Source organism: Buteo buteo, chromosome 13 (assembly GCF_964188355.1).
Source record: "Buteo buteo chromosome 13, bButBut1.hap1.1, whole genome shotgun sequence".
Lineage (NCBI taxonomy): Eukaryota > Metazoa > Chordata > Aves > Accipitriformes > Accipitridae > Buteo > Buteo buteo.
In genome coordinates this window covers 15,323,041-15,346,987 of record NC_134183.1, presented here as the reverse complement: position 1 = coordinate 15,346,987, position 23,947 = coordinate 15,323,041, and the positions used below count along the sequence as shown (strand labels likewise).

The 23,947-nt window shown below is 43.4% G+C and overlaps 1 protein-coding gene across 1 annotated transcript; it reads right to left on the bottom strand.

Moving 5' to 3' along the window:
• Positions 1 to 2,046: 2,046 nt before the first annotated feature.
• CFAP52 (cilia and flagella associated protein 52) lies at positions 2,047 to 23,330 on the bottom strand. The gene is made up of 14 exons (XM_075043934.1): positions 23,261 to 23,330; positions 20,796 to 20,995; positions 19,906 to 20,042; positions 19,134 to 19,262; positions 17,996 to 18,095; positions 17,409 to 17,525; positions 10,489 to 10,589; positions 9,360 to 9,530; positions 7,351 to 7,499; positions 6,534 to 6,679; positions 4,220 to 4,371; positions 3,507 to 3,609; positions 3,225 to 3,336; positions 2,047 to 2,413 (listed from the first exon to the last, which is right to left on the bottom strand). Exons 1-14 carry the CDS (start codon positions 23,301 to 23,303, stop codon positions 2,238 to 2,240), a joined length of 1,836 nt encoding a protein of 611 aa, XP_074900035.1. The 5' UTR covers positions 23,304 to 23,330; the 3' UTR covers positions 2,047 to 2,237.
• Positions 23,331 to 23,947: the final 617 nt, after the last annotated feature.

Sequence of the window (23,947 nt, the reverse complement as noted above, 5' to 3'; positions counted from 1 at the left end):
ATTGCCTCTATTTCCTATACAGTATGTGGGGCAGTGCGCCAAATGTCCTACCCCTACAGCAGCAAGGATATGATGGCACAGCTTTGTGCATGGACACTAGGGTGGAGGGTCTAATGGAGCAGAGTGTGCATGCTGTGCCATAGGGCCGGGGAGATGCTGTGCTGCTGCTGCTACAGCGTGCCAACCGCCACCCTGGGCAGTGACCTACATTGGCTGGCTATGCTGGAGCAAGCGAATTCAGGCAGTGTCCATGCTTACAATTTGGGCTGGTTTCAGTAAAGTGATGCTTCTTCACACTGAAAAGAAGCATGGGCAGGGCAGGACTTCTCCAAAGAATCTGCGCTCTCAGTTTTCAAATCTGTAAGGTGACAGAACAGGGCCTGAGCCTCCTGGCTGCCTGTAACAAACAGAAAGTGTGGTTTACCAGCCTGTACTCTTAGTGTGCCAACTCCTGTCCTCCACAGAGTCAGCGGGTGACGGTGGCCAGGTGAGTCAGGAAAGCCTGTCTCACTTTGCTGCCTCCAAGCCATGAAGAACCAGCTAGTGAAGGAGGAGTGTGCAGGGCATTGGTCTTTGCACCCCAGGAACAGCCACATGGAAACAGGACTTTGGCTCCCCGATGGGTACTTGGATTCTCCTCCCGCCTGTAATGACATGTTTGGTGTGATCTGATGGGAATGGAATCGCTGCTGACGTGGGACTCTGTCGGACAGTTATTTGCATCTCAAAACCCCACACTTCAGAGAGCATGGGGAGCTGGTGGTGACGTGGGTTTTTGGGACTGCCTGATTAGCTCTCACAGGCTCCACTTCTGTTTTCATTCTCCTAGCATAAGCACAAATGTTTTGCCTGTCTGTCCCACATTCCAGCGGTTTGATCCTGCCTTCCAAACCACAGTGAGCATTGCTGCAGAGCTTGTAAAACCTGCTGGAGTGTTTATCACTGTATAGCATCAAGTCTTGACTCCAAAGAAAAAGAGGAAGGAATGACTTAATTCCTTTTCTAAAGACTCCATTAATAAGAGCAGAGATATTTCAACCAGAAGGAATATGACTTGCATAGTGTTTGATGGACAACATAGGTACACAGATACCCACTGAGCCAGTCCAAAAGGATCCACCCTTATTGTGCTATGAGCAGCAAACATTTTTAGTGACATATAAAGAATAATAAGCAATCATACCTTTAAATTCCTATCCCCCATTGCCTACCAGAACAGCTAATACTATCAATACAGGTATGACAGTATCTAGCTGACACTGCCTTTAAATCATCATCTTAGTTAACTAAAACGTCTGTAAGCCTTAACATTAAGGAATGCAATATTTTGCTACCATTTTAATTTATGACAGGATTCTCACAGGCCTTCAATGCCTGCAAAAGAAATATTTACTTCACTTGCACCACTTCACAGGCTGGCTGCCTACACTGATCTTTAAACAAACAGTATCTTGAGAGCTGCTGGTTTTGGTACTAGATATGATACCAGGTACTCATTCTCAGACTAAATACATATTTCATGCAAATTTGCAGCCCATTTGAAAAATTAGGCCAATGACCAGGAATTTAGTGTGTCTAGCTGGAAACATCCAGGCATTTTTAGAAATTACTGCACTCTCACTCTTGAAAACCAGGCCCCTGAAGAGAGTTTTAAATTGGACACCGCAAATGAAGAAGCCCCGACATCCTTGTATTCCTTTGAGAACATTGATTTAAAAGCTTGACTCAAAAGAGCTTCCCAGTTAACTGCCTGAGTTGAAGCTGAGGGCTTTTTCTTTAATCAGGACCAGACAAATTAAAATGAACACAGAAGACTGAATTTACACAACAAGTTATTCATTAAAGGAAGGGACAGAAGAGGGGAGGGAAGAGAAAGAGAGACCACGTGGAAGCAAGAGAGAGCCCACAAAAATAGACTATGCTAGGAGACTATCAGGAAAGGTGGCAGTAACAACATGCAAGTGTTATAACAACAGCCAAGATGATTTTAAGAAGTGATAAATCCTTTCACACTAATCTAAAAGGAACAGCAGATTCCTAGCCCCCCTGAAAAAGTCAGACCTATTTATTCAGTGCTAGAAAGGATATCTGAAGGATCTGGTAAATGCATACCAGAGAGTATAAAAATAGTATCTCCTCTAATAGTACAAATGCTTTGAAACAACCTCAGCTGTAAGAAGAAAGGATCACTAGGATTGGCCGAGGAAGTAGCAGCCCAGCAGGTCCTGGGCCAGCTGTTAGTGCAAGTCTGGGTATTTCCAGAGCAGGATGGCACCATCTGCACTCACACTCACAATGTACTTGTTCCCAGGGCAGACCTTGAGACGGGTGATGTTGCCACTGTGGCCCACTCCAACATGAGTCACTGCACCCTCATTATAGTCCCACAGTTTCACCAGATGGTCATCACCACCTGCATTGGGCACAAAGGAAGAACAAATGATTACATGGAGTTCTGCTGCTTTTTGTTCCCAGATCACAGGCAGGGGAATACTTAGGCATTCAACTGATTTAGAAAGGGTGGAGCACATTGTCTTGGGCATTATGGCAAAAACTACTTCTTTTCAGCTGTCAGTGTCCAGTAGAGCGCTCAGGACCTGCACCAGTGGATCACAGTGAGCTATGGCCAGCAATTGGTACCAATAATATCGAGCATCTTCAAAAAGCTCTTAACCAACATTCATTTAACCAGGTTAACCTAAAATAACTGGTGCTGACACAAAATCTGTGGTTTTTAACTATAGCTGAGATACACAATACCATGGCTCCTCTGTGCTAGTGCTAGACTCCCATAAGAGATGTCATGATGGTGGGGAACATGTGAGCCTGAGGCTGGATGGAACCTGGAGTCATTCCCACTTGCAAACCAACAGAGACTGCCAGCCTTCTGGAGTAGGGCACTTGAACAAATCATTCAAGTGCACTGTGAACACCACTGAACTAAATGAGGAGCAGGGCAAGGTGAAACCCTGTATTCTTCCCTGGAGACATTTGAACCTTGTCTTCACCTTTAAATTACATCTTGCAAGACTGAACCACAGTATCTTCCATGTCTGAACTATACCTTTTTCTAAGTATTTTTCTTCAGTGATTAATTTTGTTTTCCCCTTTAGATGACCCCTCCTTTCAGTTTTTTCATACTTTTCTGAGATCCTTGGTTCACTGCCTTAATTTTCCTGCTCTTAATATGACTTCCTCTTTTCTAGTTTCATCTACCCACTCACCTGTGACAAAGTATGCCCCATCTGATGTGATGTCCATCCCGTTGATGGAACCCGATACAGACCCTTCCAATTCTCTGATTGCAGAGCCATCAAACACTTCCCAGTATCCAATCTAGAGAGCAGACCAGAGAGGAGAGCTCAGCTGTGCGTGAATAACACACAGATTCCAGCACCGCCTTGTAACACAACCTTCTGTGGAGGTTCAGGAGCTTTACCACATAAAAAGTCCCAGACTTTGTGTTTTGGAATTACCGCAAAAAGAATTGCTGCAGCTTTGCTTACCCTTCTGTCTGTTCCACTGGTGAGTATCTGGTACTCTTCAGGATGGTAACACACACATTTGAACAATGTGTTGGCTAGAATCATTTGTTTTCTTACAAAACGCCTGCAAAACACCCCCAAAACAGGATAGAGCAATAGGGTCAAAACCCAGACTTTGACTGCCTGAACTATATCTGCCTGTGCTATACATCAGTTCTCTTTTTCTACTTGGATATTTTCAGTGTTGGTCTGAGCTCAGGGTTTCATGAAGCCTATTAGTCATCAGTTCTGTTCCCCATCACAGCTAACTTGTATGACTTTTGATCTGCTGTCATATGAAGTTAAATTTTTTAATCCAGAATGCTTTCTAGGTGCTATTCATTATGCAAGAATTTCCTTAACCTTACCTGCAGATCTGCAATAGCTTGACAAGAGTCATAAAGTGCTGGAAAACGGAACTAGTGGGGAACTTAAGAAATCACCTGTTCCACCCCCTCGGCCAAGCAGGATCCAACACAAGAAAACAACTTGAGGTGAATGTTTGTCTAAACTTTTCTGAAAAGTTTCTAGCATTGGAGGTTCTACATTCCCTGACCTGTTTGTTCTTTCTAGTAATTTCCTAATGCTCTTTTTCCCTTCATCCTCACTATATGGTGTCACAAATAGGGCACAGTAACCCAACAGAGACATTACCAGCACTTTAAATGTCTTGCGATACTTATCTGTCTCCTTACACAATGTCCCAGATGATGCACGTTCCATCAAGGCTGGCTGTGACACACTCTCGGTCGTCCTTCTTAATCTTAATGCAGGACACAGCAGATGTGTGCTCCTTCAGAACTTCCCCCAGTTTGTGAGTCCTCTCACCAATCTCCCAGATCCTCACCTGAAAATCAGCAACAAACATCTGCTCTTGTACCACCCAGTCCTGACTGAGCTCAGGAGGATGTCTAAGGCTTTCCTGAACTCTTCTTTTTTCTTATAACGCATACAGCAACTCAAATCTTAACAGACCATCTCTATTTTCCTGTGGGTTATTCATGCAGCTGACTCATAAAACTGAACTCAGTTCTTGAAAGTGTAATACACTTGGTTCAGGAATTCCTGACCATTAACCCCAAACCTTATTTTTGCCAGGTTCCCACTCTCCCATGCTTCAGTTTACTCATCTCTCGATCAGGAAAAAGCATGTAGTCCATGATATATTTCCAGTGGTGCTTTAAAGATCAAAGAGCAAGACTGCTGAAATGGAATATAAAAAAGCTACCTGCTATTTGTGCTATGTATAATGCCAGTAAGTAAATATAAAACAGGTCTTTAAATCTTTGATGTGAAATATGTGCCTGAAAGCACCTCTTTTCCCAGTGGTGGCAACAGCAAAAATCTTTCTGCTTTGAGGACTTGATCCTTCACACCTTGCATTTACTGTCCCACTAGTGCCAAGCGTCATGATATATAATCGCTCTTACATTCCACTAAGGTCAAATCCTAGTGAAAATTTAGAAATTTAGACACTGACATCAAAAGCAGAGAGAGCTGACCTTCCACGTTTTCAAGTCTGATGCTGAGTTATCTGTGGGATCTGGATGTCCAATTCCCAGTTGCTAAATGATCAGAGCATCCAGACCCCTTAAGCAACCCTGAAAATCACAGCTTTCAGATGATCAATTTTGACAGAATCATTAGCATTTCAGAACACCTTTTTTTTTGTGTTCCAAATGAATACTGCAAGTGCTTCCCTGCAGTTCTCATTTCTACTTAACCAACCTTTAGCTTTAATTCTCTCAGCTGTTTTTTTCAGTTCAGAGATGAACTAACCAGAGCCTGTGCCATTCTGTGTGTGATACAGAATCTAGGTTCTCTGTTTTTTGCATCCTCTAGCGCTAATCATCCAAGGTACTTAACTGTTCTTTTATTAGTGAAGGGTTGAAGTGGCTTATCATCTCTAATGTCTTTATGCAGTGAGACAAGGCAGTGCTGCAATTACTGCTCTACAGCAGAGCTGAGGTGCAGAATGATTCAGAAAGATGATTCAATGATTAGGATATTAGCCTGAGATTTGGAAGGCCTAAGTTTGATTCCTCACTCTTCAAGACTTCCCTTACAATCTCCAGCAGGGCACACTGAACACTTGAGATCACGGTACACAAACAAAGCACAGAGCAGTTAAATCACAGTCAGGAATCCACGCACAATTAAATGACTAGTTCTGAGTGCTTGCCAGGCTGCAGAGAGGAAGTCCAAAGCAAGGGAAGAAACTGAACATGAGCCTTCCAAGACTAATTATTTATTTTTAATATAAATAAAAGCCCTGTGTTTAAATTATTTAAACATTAGGAGAGGAGTGTCACTTTTACAGATTGCAAAGGGCCACAACTATATGAAGTGCATGGAGTAGCCAAAGTACATGGTGTTTGTTTTCTATGGCCAGAAAGAAATTGTTGAACTGCACAGGTATGATGACTACAACATATTTTTTGATTTTTATTGTTATTTGTATGGAATGTTTCCATAATTGTATTAGAAATTGAGTTATTATTAGAGTGTTTTATTAACACCATCACTTCAAACAGATAGTACCATCCCAGAAAATTAGGAAGTTACCCCATAGACACTATAGCGATATAAAATGAACTTTGTGCTATTAAATGAATTCATACAGGTCCATTTGGACAGGACTAGGACTTCCAAAGCAATGACAGAAAGAAAATCTCTGCTAGAGCACAATTAGACGGAGGCTTGCATACAATGACTAATGCAGATAAGCCAAATATAGGGGAGAGACAAATAAACAAAAAGGATTAAGAGCATCTTCTGCATTAGAAGGATTTCCAAGAGTACCATGCCAGAAGAAATCGGGGCATTGTTTTACATTATGGCCTCTGAGAGCAGGAGATTTGCATTTATCAAAGGCTAATATTTTCAAATTCAGTCCTTTGCTCAAGTGAAAGCTAAGAATAGCTCACTTTCTGACTAAGCAGTTACAGACAATTTGCAGGCCCTGTGATAAGAGCCCAGAGCTGCTCCAGGTTTTTAAGCAAAAATTACCTGCCCTTCACCTCCTCCACTAATGATTCGTTTACAGTCACTTGTAGCAGCAATTGCCGTCACTTCCAAGCTATGGGCATGGTTAATGACATACATTAACCGTCCAGTCTCTGGCATGAAGGCACGGATTTTCCCATCATTCCAAGCTGATGGATAAAAAGAAACAGATTACCCAGGCGCACAGACTTTCCTCATATTATTGTCTCTCTTTCCTTTCCAGATGAACCCCCTTTTTTTATTAAGTTTCTTTATAAGGCCCACCCTGTTAGATCACCAGTATACATGTGAAAACCACTGTACTGTAGATGAACCCGCAGAGTTATAGCCCCAAATAAACTATTGAAATTTAATTCCTTTTTGGTTCTGGCTACGGGCAAATTGGTTTGGTAACAATGGGGGGACTGCATTGCTGCTCTAGTACTGCAGTAGCTCCTGTGTAAGCAATTTGCATATGGCAATGGGTAGCAAGGTTTATGTAAAAGGTGGTCTACATACATCACAGGTTAATCTGCTGCATACAACAAGGTTGATATTTTAGAATTAGGTCTTTTGAATAAGACTGAACTGAGTTCTGAATTGCTGGAATTCACATCCAAAGTGAGGTCTCAAAACCTTGCCTTCCACAGCACCAGGGTGCTGGGGACTGTGAGCAAAGTTCACTGGAGCAGCTGCAAGCAAAGAGGCCTTTGGGTCAAGCAATGAACTGAATTTAAACCCATTCCCAATTTAAACCTCTCTTCATTCTAACATACTGATGTTTATTAGTTTGGCAACACTTAGAGACTGGACTCAACCATGGGTCTGGACCGATCATTACCTGAGATGATGCTTTTGCCATCCCTCATAAAATCTATGGCATGGCAGGTCATGTTGGGGATGACAATTCGTAGGAGCTCCCTGTTTTTTGGGGTGTGCCACACCCGAATATCATTTTTGGAGCAGGTAGCAAACAAGTCAGAAGTTCCCCTGGAGAATTCAGAGAGGAGAGATAATGAGGAGGGACATACAGAAAACGCTTCTTTCTTTGTCAGATCTTAAATCGTTTCTCAAAACTTAGCTGTTTCTAATGTGCAACTGCAATCTTCCCAGTAGAGATCACCATGGTTAAGACAAAAGCCTTTTTCGTAGGATCACCTTTCTTACATAAAATACCCCTGGTTTGGTTTCTATTCAAACATTCATTTTAAGAAACAGTTAAAGTGAAAGTAAAAAAATTCTTTCTACTTCAGGTGAAGTTGTGACATTTATTTCCCATATTCAATCTCTAAAGAACTTCACGTGTTGTATATAATAGACACAAAAGTGAGTGTAGAGGTGCTGACTGCCCAGATTTAACATCAGGGACTAACAGCAGCCTCATATTGTAAAGATGTCATTTTTTATCTTGCTTACTGGATGATTCCTATTCAACATCATTGAAGGCAATAGAAATGATGGCAAAAGCCTGTTCGTAATATACTTGTTATACACGTTTGAATAAAAAAAGACCTGCAGCATTTCAAAAGCTATAGGACTCAATGCTTTGAAATAAGCTCTAAACCATACATCCTAGGGATATGACAGAAAGTGAAATCTAGAAAGGTACCACAAGCTTTTGTTCAACTTCACCATCAATGCCTGGAAAGATGAACCAGAACAGAGAAAACTGGCACAACAAAAGTGTGGTCTCTTTCAAGCCCAGCTTGCGTGGGTGCTTTATAAAGCAGGATAACAGCAATTCAACTGTTCTGAAATAAGCCAGAACAGGGAAATTATGCCTGTATTTCCCAATCAGTGATATGCTCTGTTCAAGAGCAGTTGACAGATAAAAAGTTTAAACATATATGCAAGGATGTAGTCGTATAGTCCTTACAATCATCACTAAATCCAGCTCATCCAGCTACCTCTGTGACACAGAAGTGCCAGTCACCTATATTAGCATCAGATTACCCTAAAGTTCCAAATGATTTATTCATTAAATTAGAAGGATGCGGATTTTTCAGGCTGGTGACAAGCAGGGAGGAGGGCATCTTGCATTGAGCACTTTGCTGTACCTTGGTAACATTTGATCCTTTGTGCCATGTCAAGAAGCGATGCAATAATAACATGACAAAAATAAAAACTTTCATTGGGATCAAAATCCCATTCGCTATTTGGAGAGGAAACAACCAATCCATTGTGTTTTTTTTTAAATAAAGTGTCATGATCCTACTATACAGGAAGAGGGAACGTTTGCTGTCTGTTCATAAGACAAAAGCAGACAGAAAACAGACCAGTATACTCAGTATCTCTCATCACAAGCCTAGAATTTAATATAACATGCCATACTGTCAAACATGAAATTATAATTGAGGCTGAGAGACCCCAAAAGCCTCTTTGAACAGCTCTGTTAGTCAGGTTTCTGCTGATGTTACAGGTAGCACACCTCTACAAGCTCTAGCTGCAACAGGTTACACAAAAGCAGACTTTCAGGATTCACACTGCTGGCAGACTAAGTGGCCGGAGTCTCATAGCACCAACCTTAGGAGAAAAGGGGGAGGTTGCCATCGCTGCTGTGACCCAAAGATAAAGAATTCTAGTCTTTTTATGTAGAATTCTTTCTGTAGATTGATTATTTTTCCAATTCTCAAACTGAACTGCTGCCTTCTGCTTTCACGCAGCCGCTCACCATCACCCTTGCTTTTCACTGGTAGGTGACACCATTTCCTGTATAAATCATCCTGTAAGGATGTTAACAGGCTTTGGGTTCCTGTTGGTTAAAAGGTGTTTATATAGGTATCCTGACCTTACTGGTAGCTTACTCAAACTTCTTCACCAGCCAGAAGCACCCCAGCCGGTTATACTCACAAAGGAAAGATGATGTCATGGACGGCTTCCTTATGACAGGCAGTGATCAGCTCCTCTTTAAATGCAGTGTAGTTAAGTCGATAAATCTGGCACTCATTTGTCCCTACAAAGATCTGGTGACCCTGACCTCTACATGTCAGCGAAGTGACAGCACCTTGAACTTGAATTTTCCTGTTAAGAGAAGGCAGAGGTTTGGCCTGACATTGACCTCGAGATACTTATTTTCCAACTTCCTTTTTCCCCTGACTTTATAGAATCTTGACTTTCCCTGCTTCTCCCAAAAGCTCCATGCCAGGCTGTGATATCAATATGCAAGAACGTGGTCAGGACTAACATTTCCTTCCCAGTCCCATGTTAATACTTCATATGATCTGCCTGCTACTCTGCCAGGGCTTGCAAAGGCAGTGCTTTGGAGACTTTGTTTTCTGGACCAGGGCCCAAAGTAACAGCGTCTTTGTTGATATTCTTGCTCAAGTGCACTTAGATATCCCATATTCAATAATATTTCCAGACAGTTTAGATCTTCTGGGAATAGTTTCAATTGTACAAAGCTAAGCTTGCAGAACTGTATGCTTAAGTTGGCTATTCAAACAATGCAAAATGAGTATGTGCAAGCCCAATTTTCAAATCACATACTGGGAGATGACGCCTGCAGCTTTCTATTTTGTATGCAGGAAAAAGCCTTGCATGTACTCCAGCCACTTCCAGACATGTGCCTGTAAAATTAGTGGAGCCCTCCTTTGCAATCCCATGTCCTCCAACAGCCCTTTTTTAGATGGCAAATAGTGCTCCTTCTCAGCTGGTGTAAATAAGCATAATTTTACTGACTTCAACAGACCTGTCTCACTTTGCATCAATTTGGAATCTGACTCCTAATGCCTAAAAGGAAACAATGGTCACTTAAAATGAACAATAAGTAGGGCAATTCGCTTCTGTGCAAACACATGCAGTAATTTTCAGTCTGCTTCAACTTCATTATGCTGGAACCATACTGTCTATTTTGTCTGCAGGATTGAAAAACAGATTTATTTGGATTACACCTTTACGTAGAAATGATTGGTTCTTATACTGTGACCCTTTGGGGGAACCGTCACCTCCACCCTCCTGATTCTCCCATCTATAAACTCACTTCATTACTTTGTAGTTTGAGCCTTTACAGAGAGCTACAATCCCTCCTCCGGTGCCGACTATTAAATCTCCTGTCTTCAGCAAAAGCAAAGCTGTGACTCCCTAGGAGAAAACAGGATTAAAACACAATTGGATGGAAGCAGAGTCTATTGCTGCAGCCATGCTGAATAGCACAACAGAGTCTCTATCATGCTCCTGATGGCGGTGCTTATGTCACCCAAATATGGCTTTATCAGTATTCTTTGACTGACCTAGGCTAAAGAGTGACTCTCTAGAGGGAGAAGGGAGAAAAGAGTTATTAATTACAGGTGTATATGAACTACTCCAGTATGAGTCTTTAAAGAGCAAGTAAATAGCACCATCACGAATCCTTCAGAGCAGCTGGGACTGTGCATGAGCCTACATATCCTTACCTCATTCCAGCAAGCAATACGCACATTTTGTATTAGTGCCTCCACTTTTCCTTCCACTGGTTCTTCATCTATCAGACACGAAAACAACAGAGGATAAAACTCAGCCTAAGCGTCCTTTCCTATAGCTGCTTTTAGGACAGATCCTCTGTGTCCCAGGCCTCTCTCCCTGTCTAAAAGATGCAATCCCATCTCCCACCTACTAGAAATAAAAGACATTTGTCACAGAAGAGCTTTGAAAATTAGTCAGCCCATCATCAACACGGGTTTCTGCTATTTACTAAGATGAGTAGATCAACAGGAGGTCAACCATTAGAAAAAAAAATGCTTTTCAGTGGATAAAGCACCAGACTGCAGTAAAAAAAAACAACCACAAACAAAACCAGCAAACAAACAAAAACAGTCCTTAGCCAAGCCACAAAATTTCAAGTATAAGAAAAGTTGGTCTCTGCTTTGGTTCTGCTACCTGTGAAGTAATATTACTCTTCTGTATACGAGACAACAGATTAATTCTTGAAAATCTGAGAGACCCCCAAAATAGGCTGCAAGAGGGTTGAAACTACTTCTGTGGGGTTAAATCCTGATATTCTTACTTAGAAAAATATCCCTACTAGCTTGGGGAACATATGCATGGCTGAAATGGAAAGGAAAAAAAAAAAAAGGAAATAAAGGAGCTTTATGCCATCAAAACTTGGATTGAAAACTAAGCTCTGTCACGAAGGAAGCATGTACAAGAGGCACAGGCCAGCTGGTAGCAGCTCCAGGCTCCCCGTGACTTGTAAGGAGTCTGTTGAGCTTGACATTTGAAGTTGCAGTACATACTCCAGCAACATTTGCCACTACCTAGGTTAATAAGCAGTATTGCCAACTGTTGTGATAGTATGTTCACAGTATTATGATTTTTTTTCTCTAAGCCTGAGCTCGTAGAGCCATTATGTGAAAACAACAATTTCTGTTTGGTAAAGTTTTTTCTTGGAAAAAGAAAACACCTCTAGCATTTAGTGTTGCGAAAGCATGAAAAAGTGACTTCTCAAAGAATAATAACCAAGAGGCAAATCAGAGTAATTCTGCATTTATTCTTTAGGAAGATATCACTGTCATGTGCTTGGTTTGTGATTTTTGAACAAATACAGGTGTCAGCACTTTATGATAAAGTCTGACATATAAGCAGCACCACCCAGCATTCCTGTTCTTTTCAAGCATTAATCTGGCCTAACCCCAGGAAATTTTCAGGACTAAACACTTTCAGAGTGTTTAAAAGAATGAAAGCCAGAAAGGGCTGATTTACCGTGTAGAAAGGACTGAAGCTCTAAGGAAGATGAGAGAGGAAGTGAAGAAAAAAGAGAAAATAAAAATGGACATTTGAGTTATTTAGACCTGGAAAGGATGTTGCAAAAGCAACAGACAAGGTCTGGTGAATTTGGAAAAATTACTTCTGTTCAATTATCCAATGAAATAGAAGCAACTGATTGTTTTTAAAATCTTGCTTATACTTTTTGAAGAAAAAAAAATCACCATATACGTAACTGGGCATTCCAAGCAGCCTTATACCCACCTATGCGTCAGTTTAAGGACTATTTAACTTCAGGATCAAATAAATGTGGATTGCAAAAAAAAAATTGAAAAAAATTTTCCTGATTTGTAATTTAATTGCACTGGATTTCTTCATCAGTCTGTCTCCACCAGTAGCATATCCACAATCTCCTGTAATATCAGGACTGATCACCGTGAAAAACACAACCTCCAGAGAGGATTTTATGCCATACTATCACAACACTACCAGGCAGGAAGCCAGGTTTCATGCAAATATTCTTAGCAAAAGCATGAGAACAAAGGCTTTCATTTTAATTAGAAATATGATCCATAAGCAGAACTCTTTCTGAACAATGTTTTAAAAAATTTCCTATGAGCTGTTGGCAGCATTTTGCGAGTGCTCTGTTATCACAGGCCCATCAACTGTCTTTTGATCTACTGTTTTGCAGTTTTTCCTGTAAAAGACTTCCACCTCAAATGCCCTTTGGGTTTAGCATTATGGCAGGTGGCGGCATTAGAAATCAAACCTATGACTACGTAGTTTATCTGATTACAGCTCCCTGCTACTTGCTAATAAATTAGAGTTTTTGCAGCACTGCCAAGACTGCTTTGATTTTTCCAAGGTATTCTCTTCAGTTCTTCAATTTGAGAGGGAAGCGGGTATTATTAAGAGAGAAAAAACCCCAACCTTAAAGTGGCTAGGATTCATTGCTAGGCTCTCAAAATCATCAGAGTTTGATTTCAACCTTGACTTGGTAATTGTCTTCTTTCTTGTCCAGTCTGTTCTCTGAATCACCACGAGTAAACAGATAGCTTTATAAATTGTACTTGTTATTCATGGAATCCAGGAGTTCACGTTAATGATGCGATGAATACTCTATTTTATATACTGCCAGACCTCTCGTAGATGAAATGCAGAGTCTAATGTAGGAGGTTAAAAATATCACCATTCATTATTTACTTCTTACAAAAAGAAACCACTGCTTTGAAGTATGATTATAAATAAAAATGCCAGCAAAAATCCCACCTGCCCATTCCCTTCCCTGCAGGGATACTTGCTCTTTGTCCCGTTCTCATCCCTTGCAAAGTTCTTGAGTGCCCTATGAACCCTTCCAGTGCACCTCCTTTAAATATTTTTTTTTTTTGCAATGCAAATCACTCCAACTATTTCTGAAAATGCATTTGCAATCGTACATCCCACTTTGCATCTGAACGGGTGCCTTATAGCTCCTCAAGCTTGCAACGAGAATAAAAATTAATTTTGCTGTTTATTCCAGTATTTATAGACATTACAGAAATGCACTTAAACTTAATTCCATGTAGATGGAAAACAAGTTGCTTCATCATACCAGTGAGCTATTCTGCCACTCCTCTTCAAAACAGAAACAGAGAAATCTTCAGATCATGTCTACATAATAAACACATTCTTATATGTCTAAAGGCAAAGCTCCTTTAAGGTTGACCAAACTTATTTTCACTAAACATCTTCTCCTCACCCAAGAAGTGTCTAAACTCTTTTTTTAAAGATATGCTCATCGTGGGGTGGCTGTGGATTCCAGGTTGAGAGTTTCATGGTATGCCACTGTCTCATAATTCCCCGGTGTGACTGGTAAACAAGGTTTTCAGACATACAGGATAATGTTCGTTCACAAATATGCATCTCTTCAGTAGAATTGCAACGCAGTGATGAATGAAAACAGTGCCGTGGAGAGGGAGGCTGGGACAGTTCCACCACTGGAGGCTGTATGGCCAACCTCCCTGCCACGGAGCAGGGAAATACCTGGTTAGGAAAGGCAGGGCATGTCCCAAAAGCCATGCTTTGCAGTAGTCATGCCTACCTTGAAACAGCATGGCTCACTTCTGAAACAAGCTATGGCTAGAGAGGTGAGAATTTTTGTTACAAGTACTGATACATGGTAAATCTTCAAGAAAGAGACAAAAGATGTCCTGTGAAATACACACAGGTCTGCTGGGGGGCGGTGGGGGCTGTGGCGGGAGCAGGAAATAAAAATTAACACTTCTCCTTGAGTTGCCAATATGATGTACTAAAATGTGGAGAAACAAGGATGCAAATACTTTTGTTTTGATAAATGCTGTGGTTTTGACTTGAAAACACATGTGCAAAATACCTCTTCGGGCATTGAAGACTATGATACAATTGGAAATTTCTGTCATAAAACATTAGATCCTATGTGTGTTCAGCAAGGACTTGTTGACAGTCTAGTGACAAGGTATTATTTGTATGCAGAGATGTGGGTGGGTGGAAAGGGAATCACAGTACGGAGCTAGGAAGGGAGAAATGGAAAGTATGAAAGTGGATCTGACAGTAGCTGGAGATAAAAATGTACGAGTACCTTCCCACTGACTGCAATAATACAGGTTCGCCCTGATAAATTTCCCATTTTGGGCATTTGGAAACTGATTGGTAAGAATGAGGGAAGAGAGCAGGGAGGGTGTAAGCAAGAGGAGAAGGGGTAATAGGGTTGAGCACGTGTCTGATTGAAAAGCCTGTCTCTGAACAGAAATGTCCATTTTAAGCAACAGGGTAAAGGAGGAGACTGGAAGGACTACTTGTTATTTCCACCCAATGTGAATGTCTCCTTTTCTTTCCCTTCTCCTAACGTGACCAGTGGTATATCTTAAGTAGCTGCCATTACATAACACTAATAAAACAAAGTTTAAGTCACATTAATGCCTACCAGCTCAGGTCTCATCCACAAGGCTGGCAGGCAGCTGTGACAAGATCCACTTCTGGATCTTCTCCCAAACATCTTGTCAGTCTCTTGCATAGCCAAAGGTCCTGTTTTATTTCAGCTTTTCATTATCAGAAGCAATGTCAGCTGAAACTCGTGGTGCTCCAAAGGTCTCTGCCACAAACTGCAGTTCCTATGGATTTGCCTTATAATAAAACCCCTCACAGTATGGATTGGACTGTGGTCTGGCTTTGAGCCTCTGCTTTTCTCTAAGAGGCCCTAGGCCCTCTTTCAACCCCCAGATTGCATGGCATCCTGCTAATGACCCTATTTGATTGCTTCTTTAGCAATGGTCTCAGAAGTATATTTTTTGTGAAGTTCTGTTTCAAATGCATTTGGCACCTTTCCCTCACACCTGAAGGCAAGGAGTTCAGGACCTGGTGTGGCTTCAACCAGGTACTCTAGGCAAGGTACACGTACTGCTAGATGTAGAGGGACTCAAAAGCATGCAAGCATTTAAAGGGGGAGGTGATATTCAATCATCAAGACCTTGGCATAAGAAACACCAGAGATCAGCCAGGACATGGGTCCTGTGTGGATGCAAAACCCTGCAGGATGACTGCTAGAAGACTGACTTAACAGCGTACAGTACAGGTATACCCACAAGAGATCTAATGCACATTCAGCAAACTTAGGATTTCTATCAGGGAAACAAAATACATACAGTCTTGTCACTTAATACATGCACAGAATTAAGTTACTTACATTCCTACAATGCAAGTGGGAAAAACAAGTAATAACTTCTCCAACCTTCTGGAATAGATAAACATTGAAATGTATTTCAAAGAACCCAGTGGCTCCAAGTTATCCCAGAGATGTGGGCGTGCATTTGTAACAGAAGAAACTACAGTTTGAATGGGCACATATGTGGTTTGTATGTACATTTGTTGGTATAAGCAAAGTTCAGGAGGTTTGGAGAAACAAGTCCACAGTAGATTTTTCTTTGGGGTTTACTGCTGAATTTTTCTTACAGTTCTTGTTAGTCTCATGTTTACTCTCAAACAAGATTTGCTTCTTTCTAGGACAGCTTCCTCATGGCATCCCTAACGGTAAGTACTTCTGGTACTTACATCTGCATTGCATCCCTTGCTGCTCACTTATTTTCATGATTGCTAACAGAATCACAAAATACATTCAACCTTATGCAAGAAAGTTTTTCAGGGAACTGTTTGAATTCCTTAGGTATTATGCCCTCCACTGGGTATAACCTGAGAAGCTACAAGAAGTCTTTTATAGCAACAAATAAAGAGAAGTCAAGAGCAAGTGTACTAGCTGGTGCTGATTGTTTATCATTACAGCTCCCTGCATGCAGAATTCTTGTGCAATGAAAGGCCAAAAGCTCCTTATTCAGGAGATACTCCTGTCTCAGGATCCTCATACTAAGACCCATGAGTCACAATTATAGACAAAAAAAGCTAAGTTAAAAGAAATTTGGTGTTATGAATTCAAGCACTCAGAAATTAAAAAGCAATAGAATCAATGGGTCCTGTGCAACCTTGTTTTGTCCTAATTGTGCATATGCATTATAATAAACTCTTTAAATATATTATCTATACTACCTTTTTCAGTAAGACCTCTGCCTCATCAGTGGCAGAGTCTGAACTTCAGAAAGACAACATCCTGAAGGGAAGGGGGAGGAATGGTACATGGAACAAGCACAAAAAACTAGGGGGTTGAGGGTTTCTTAAGAGCAATTGTAGTGTTTTGAAATTTTTACAAAATACTCTTCCTGTGGCAAACAGTGGTCTTGGAAAATTTCAGACCAGACAATTTAACAATTCTGTAAGATCCAAACATAGAACCTTATAGCACAAAGTGCAGGAAAGCCTCTTAAATAAGCACTTCTGCCAGTCTTCCTAGGAATGTCCTCTGTCTCACTGCAGCTACTATCTCCCTAAAAACTCCCAACTCAGGAACTACTCATTTTTATGCTTATTTTTCACTTTTTATGACTTTTTCCAGATTTAGTTTAAGAGAGACTCTGTGGGATGACACATGAGATTCAGGTAAAACCCAAATTCTGAGCCAAATGAAGCTGAAGAAAGCCAAGCTAACAGTCTTAGACTTCAGAATCAAGACTGAGATGCTCACAAAGAACTAATGGCACAGAAAAAGGGTTAGTCCGTGAATCAACTTTATAATGATTCTCCTGGAGGTTCCCCTACTTTCAGTTACTGAGAAAGAGGAGGGTAAGGAAAAATTCAAGTCACAGAGCTGCTACTCACTGAGCTAAACTTCTCCTTCTGGGGCCCATAGTCAGTCATCAGCTTGTTGTTTGTATTCACTTTCAGAACATCACCACTTGATGTGCCAACGTAAAAATAATTATCATCATCTGCCATCTATAGGAAAGCACAAAAAAAAAAGAGATCACGGTCCAGATAGCGAGACACTTGTCCCATGCCCAGCACAGGGCTGCATAAATAGCTTTATTTCAGTGTATTGCCAAGATTTAATCTGAGCGGATACAGTCAATGTTTTCATCTGTCACACTGCAAAGATCCATAACACTGCTGAACACAAGACATTTTCTAACCAAATCTAGATAACATTTTGAAGCAAAAGTGGGATTCTCTGGGTGCTAGAGCCTGTGACTAAAATACATGCTGCTTCTCTTCAGGAGCATTCAAAACACTCTTTCCCAGGGTAAAGAAACTGTGGGAGACCATCTGCCATGAGCCAACACTTAGTAACTTCACTGCCATCATGCAGTTGTAATTGGCACTTCTAGCATTACTATAAAAGTTCATCATTTTTCTCTAGTCTGTAGAGAGTTTCTTAGTTTAGCCAAATAATTTTGGCTGAAACTTACCTTACCACACGTGATCACTCTTCTCAGTTGCCCTGTCTGGCATTCAGTTGGGTAGATTTTCCTATTTGCTAGATCCAGTTCCCATACTCGAATGGTCCCACTATAAGAACGAATACAGTGGGATTAAATCTATGTATGCAGAAACATCCAAGTTTTTTCTCTACTAGAAGAATTAAAAAGCGTTTACAAGGCTACATTGTTCTGAAATTTTAATAAGGAGGAAAAGAACAGTATCAGAGAAGCCAGAAGTAAGTGTCTGTCTGTTCCACTGTCTCCTACAGTAACTTTTTCCAGGTAAATCAAAAATCTTAAAGGTTCAGCAAAACCATACAAGGATTATGGAGGAGTACATAACAACCTTGACACTTCATTTCCCAAAGAGACATGCAGTGTGGCAATCTTAGTTCTTAGAATGGGAAATGAACAGTATGGGACACTTTCAGCTATTTTCTAGCACAATTTAATTGACAACATAGGAGCCAATATAAAATCTTTCCACACAGTTGCCCTTACATTTAACAAAGTGTTAAAATTGCGAAGACATAATAAGCACTCATAAGTCCAACTGCAGCCAAGAGCATCCAAAGCTTTCCCTGATTTAAAGGGAGGTGCAGATCCTCAGCAAGTTTAAATGTCAGGCTACGTATACGGGGGCTGCCTCAAATCCATGCAAAATGTGACTTTTTGTACCAACTTTTGTTATAAGCCAGTGACCAACTGTACATCACATCTGATGAGGATAGGAGGTGACCCAACAACCTGCAAGATATCATTGTTTCTACATTAATTAACCATTGTTCAGAGCCACTCATTGACTGCTTTTCTCGTGTAAACACTGACAACTAAATATTTTAAACACTGCATGGGGAATACTGAGTACAAAATCCTGCTATCAGGAACAGAAGTGATGCATGCAGGTCCCTGTGTGCTGCTTTGAAAACATATTTTTATATGTAGAACAAGCAGCAATGCCTTAAAGGGACAAGCTGATGGATATTAGTGGGTCCATTCAGAGCAAAAGAAAAAACACAAGCACACAGTTGCTTAAGTTTCCTTGTATTTAAGTAAAGACTCTTTGTAAAAGGAAATAGGTCCATGGGTTCTTCCCCTTATTTCTTTCATCTAAATAAAACCTTACTTTCCAGCGGTAACAAACATCTCGTCTCTGCAGCTGGAGCACACCACGATGGTTGCACTCCCTGATCGGCATGCTGAGGCAGGGCTCCCGCAGACAGCCTCTCTCTTACCAACTTGCCACACAACCACGCTGCAGGAGAAGGAGGGGCTTTAAATAGCTTCACTTTTTTACATTAATTACAAACAAATTACTTAAAAACAAAAACAAGACAAAACCTATTTTCCTGTAGTCTGTTCCCACCTGGATACACAATAAAAATCACTTTGTAAAGATTTTACCCAAGAAAAGCTTTATCACAAATGTGTGGAACTGCAGTTTACATCCCCTGCTCCTAAAGCAAGAGTATGTGTATTTGTTGGATTCCTTCTGCTGAGCAAGACTCTAATCATATCTTAGGCCATTTGTAAAATCTGATTTAAAATAACTTTTTATCCCACTCCTAGTTTTCTCTCTGTTAAAGCAAGCCCTCAGTGAAATTTATACTTCTTCAGGGCAGTGCATTAAGCCAGCTAACTGTGCAGGCTCTGTAAAGTTTCTGGGCGATGACGCCAGCTTAAGAATTAGCTGCTCCCCTCATCTTTCCCCATACCCTGCACTCTGCCCACGGTACCCACCTGGCTTGCCATCAGACAGAGCTGGATCATTGAGGAGAGACACCAACAGGGGAAAGAGTCAGACTGACAGAAGAGGGAGGAGCGAGTACTCCCTAAGAGCAGTCTTCGATGCCCTACAACTTGTTGGAAATGGTGTGACAAGAAGCAGAAATTGTTACCTGTCATCATCCTGGCCTCCCAGCGACATGAGATAAAGGTTGTTTGGAGAAAACGCTAGTCCTTCAATTCTACCCTTATGAAGTGACAGCCGAGCAAGTAACTCCTTTGTCTGGAAATCCCACAGAATGATGTCTGCCTGAGGTGCCAAGGAGAAGCGGTCAAAGCCGGAGAATTAGATATAACACACAGGATTAGGTATGAAAACTTTCTTTGGCAGGAAAGGTATTAGAAGCAGTCAAGCCCAAGGTCAGCTTCTATCCAGCCCAGGGCTCCACTGACACAAAAACGCTTCGGATCAGGTGCTGTAAGAAGCATTATTCCAGCCTTCCGGTTGAGTAGCTTTACTTCATTTCAGAACCAAAATTTACCCTGAGACACTGGGTATTTGACATAGATTTTAAAATACTGAAAACACTAATACTTGATTCCTTCCAGGTGTCTTAGGGTCTTTTCAAATAGGCAAAAATTAAACCATAAAGAACTTCAGAGGTCTAAAAAGGCAGGTAGGCACCTGTCAAGGGCTTTTGAAAGCCCTAATCAGCTCTGAAAATCAGGTACCACTTTAAATACAACACCATTTATTAATTAATGTTTAATGAGATTTAGGCTGCCATATGCACACAACACTTTGGATAAAAGGGAATGGAATTAAGAGACCTCTCAATCTGGTTATCCTGATCCTAGGGGGAAGGCTTAAGACTTTACAAAAACATGAAGGCACATCCAGCAATGGACTAGCCACAATTTCCCATTCTCTGCAACACCCTCCTACTGTAGGCATTTGTTTTCCAACAAAAGAAAAAATAAACAAAAGGTGTTCCCTCTGCTGGCAAGCCAACTCCAATTTCTTTGGTCAATATTATACAGTTAGAAATAGAGCATTATCCACCTTGAAGCCCATGAAAGTGACTTGTCCAGAAGCAACGTACATCCCATCCCTGGACACGACGATGCAGGAGACATTATTGGTGTGACCATGCAAGAAAGTCTGTTTCTTACTGTCCAGCTCTTGAATAACCACAGTACATCCCAGAGGATAGAGAATGTGCTCCTTATCAGGGTGGCAGATCAAGCCACAGGGTATATGCCCTGCAAGAGAAAGGAGTGAAAGATCTGCTGGCTGCTAACAGTTCCGGTGGCTGCAGGTAAATTCTCTTACTCTGCCTGAAGCACGCAGTCCCAAGAGCAGGCTGACCTCTCCCCAACACCTCTGCACTAGTGGCCTTGCTAATTGCCCTCCCTAAGGGGAAATTGCTTGTTCCCCAAAGTTTATCTCACAAGGAGGGCAAAACCAAGAGCTTTCCAGTTCCCTCCAAAGCCATTCAGCAGAACCCAGCAAGATCATGGAGCAGATCCTCCTGGAAACTATGCTAAGGCACATGGGAAATAAGGAGGTGATTGGTGACAGCCAACATCGCTTCACTAAGGGCAAATCACGCCTGACAAATTTGGTGGCCTTCTACAATGGGTTACAGCGTTGGTGGATAAGGGAAGAGCAGCTGACGTCATCTACCTGGACTTGTGCAAAGCATTTGACGCTGTCCCACATGACATCCTTGTCTCTAAGTTGGAGAGACATGGATTTGACAGATGGACCCCTCGGTGGATAGGGAATTGGCTGGATGGTCGCACTCAAAGAGCTGCAGTCAACAGCTCGATGTCCAAGTGGAGAGCAGTGACGAGTGGTGTTCCTCAGGGGTCATCGGTCTTGGGACCAGCACTGTTTAACATCTTTGTCGGCGACATGGACAGCGGGATCGAGCGCACCCTCAGCAAGTTTGCCGACAACACCAAGCTGTGCAGTGCGGTCGACACGCTGGAGGGAAGGGATGCCATCCAGAGGGACCTTGACAGGCTTGAGAGGTGGGCCTGCACAAACCTCAGGAAGGTCAACAAGGCCAAGTGCAAGGTCCTGCACATGGGTCGGGGCAATCCCAAGAACAAATACAGGCTGGGCTACGAGTGGATTGAGAGCAGCCCTGAGGAGAAGGACCTAGGGGTGTTGGTTGATGAGAAGCTCCACATGACCCGCTAGTGTGTGCTCACAGCCCAGAAAGCCAACCGTATCCTGGGCTGCATCAAAAGAAGCGTGACCAGCAGGTCGAGGGAGGGGATTCTCCCCTCCGCTCTCGTGAGACCCCACCTGCAGTACTGCGTTCAGCTCTGGGGCCCCCAACATAAGAAGGACATGGACCTGTTGGAGTGAGTCCAGAGAAGTGCCATGAAGATGATCAGAGGGCTGGAGCACCTCTCCTATGAAGACAGGCTGAGAGAGTTGGGGTTCTTCAGCCTGGAGAAGAGAAAGCTCTGGGAAAAACCCTATAGCAGCCTTCCAGTACCTAAAGGGGGCCTACAAGAAAGCTGGAGAGGAACTTTTTACAAGGGCGTGTAGTGACAGGACAAGGGGTAATGGCTTTAAACTGAAAGAGGGTAGATTTAGAATAGATGTAAGGAAGAAGTTCTTCACTGTGAGGGTGGTGAGGCACTAGAACAGGTTGCCCAGAGAAGTGGTGGCTGCCCCATCCCTGGAAGTGTTCAAGGCCAGGTTGGATGGGTCTTTGAGCAACCTGCTCTAGTGGAAGGTGTCCCTGCCCATGGCAGGGGGTTTGGAACTAGATGATCTCTAAGGTCCCTTCCAACCCAAACCATTCTGTGATTCTGTAACAACCCCGTGTAGAACTCCAGGATCACCTTTACATGTTTTGGACCGCGCTGTGCTTCCTACGGCTACGAGGAGATGTAACTGGCCCAGAGGTCTGAGCCCTTCAGCACAGAGGGTTCTCCAGGAGCACCTGCTGATTTATGGAGGCCACATCACCAGTCCATGTTGCCACGTCCCGCCTCAAAATAGCTGCAAAGCCACAAATTTCCCGAGAAGGCGGTTGGCTGGAGAAGCCCCAGTGCCTAGCCCCCATCCCCGGGTCACAGGAGCGTTTATGACAGTACTTTGCGCAACCTGAGCTGGTTTTATTTTGAAATGAAACTCATTCTAGTAAGCTGGGTAATTACAAAAAAAGAAACCCCAACCTACTATTCTGTCAAACTCTTCCCGCTCTTCACTTTGCGTCCGTCTCGGGATGGCGGGCACGGCGAGCACGAGGAGGCGGCGAGGGGGGCAGGAGGGACCGCGCTCACCCGCTGCTCCCGGCCCACCCCACAGCACCCACCACAGCCCCAGCCGAGACCCACGGCTGCCCCACGCCTGCCCCCCACGGCGTCCGCCTCCCCTCAACCAGTCCGCTGGCCACCCGTGCCCCAACGGCTGCCCCCACGGTGCCCCCACTCCCGCCCCCCTCCCCGCTGCCCCTGCGGTGCCCCAGGCCCCCTCAGCGCCCCTCAGGCGCCCCCCCCTACCGTTGAAGCCGATGGCCGCCCGCAGCTCCAGCTCGCCCGCCATCGCCCCGCGCTGGGGACGCGTCGCCACGGCAACCGCGCCTGCGCGCAGGGGCCTGCCGCGCGCCCCGGCCGGCAGGGGGCGGTGCCGGGCGGGGGCGGGGGCGGGGGCGGTCCCCGCCGCCCTCAGGCGGTTCCGCGGGCCGGGCCTGGGCTGCCCCGTCACCGGGAACGGCGCGGCCGGAGCGGGAGGGCCCCGGACTGAGGGATCCGGCCTTGTCCTGTCCTCAGGGGGGGCTGGCTGTGTGGGACGGGCCGGCAGCCCCGCTCCTGCTAGAGAAGAAGGGGCGGGCGGGCTCGGCCGCCGTGGGGCTGCGGGCTCGGCCGCCGCCCGCCCGGGCTGCCGGTGAGGGGGTGAGGCCGGGCCGGAGAGGCAGCCGTCGCTGGGGCTGCCCTTCACCCCTCTCCCGGCCGGCCCCGTTTGGCCTGGGCCGCCGAGAGCCGTCGGAGAGCAGCGGTTTGGTCTGTGCTGACCCCGCTGCAGTCAACGGCAAGATGAAAGGTCTCTTTATATGCCGTGACATGTCCCCTCAGCCTGCCGGCCCCTCTGCTTCCCAGGCGCAGTTTCAGGGGTTATTTTTATTCTCCAAGAGTTTTGAACTTTATTCAGTAATGGAATAAAGCGCAAGAAGAAAAAGGACTGCAGCA

What these genes read in the sequence shown, in the direction of transcription:
- CFAP52 (XM_075043934.1), bottom strand. Translation starts at nt 23,303, where the DNA reads ATGGCGGGCGAGCTGGAGCTGCGGGCGGCCATCGGCTTCAACG. An exon ending in TCACTTTCATGGGCTTCAAG is followed by an intron (nt 20,043 to 20,795) that starts GTGGATAATGCT and finishes TTGGCACCTCAG; the next exon opens with GCAGACATCATTCTGTGGGA. An exon ending in CCAGTGGAACAGACAGAAGG is followed by an intron (nt 3,337 to 3,506) that starts GTAAGCAAAGCT and finishes TCTGCTCTCTAG; the next exon opens with ATTGGATACTGGGAAGTGTT.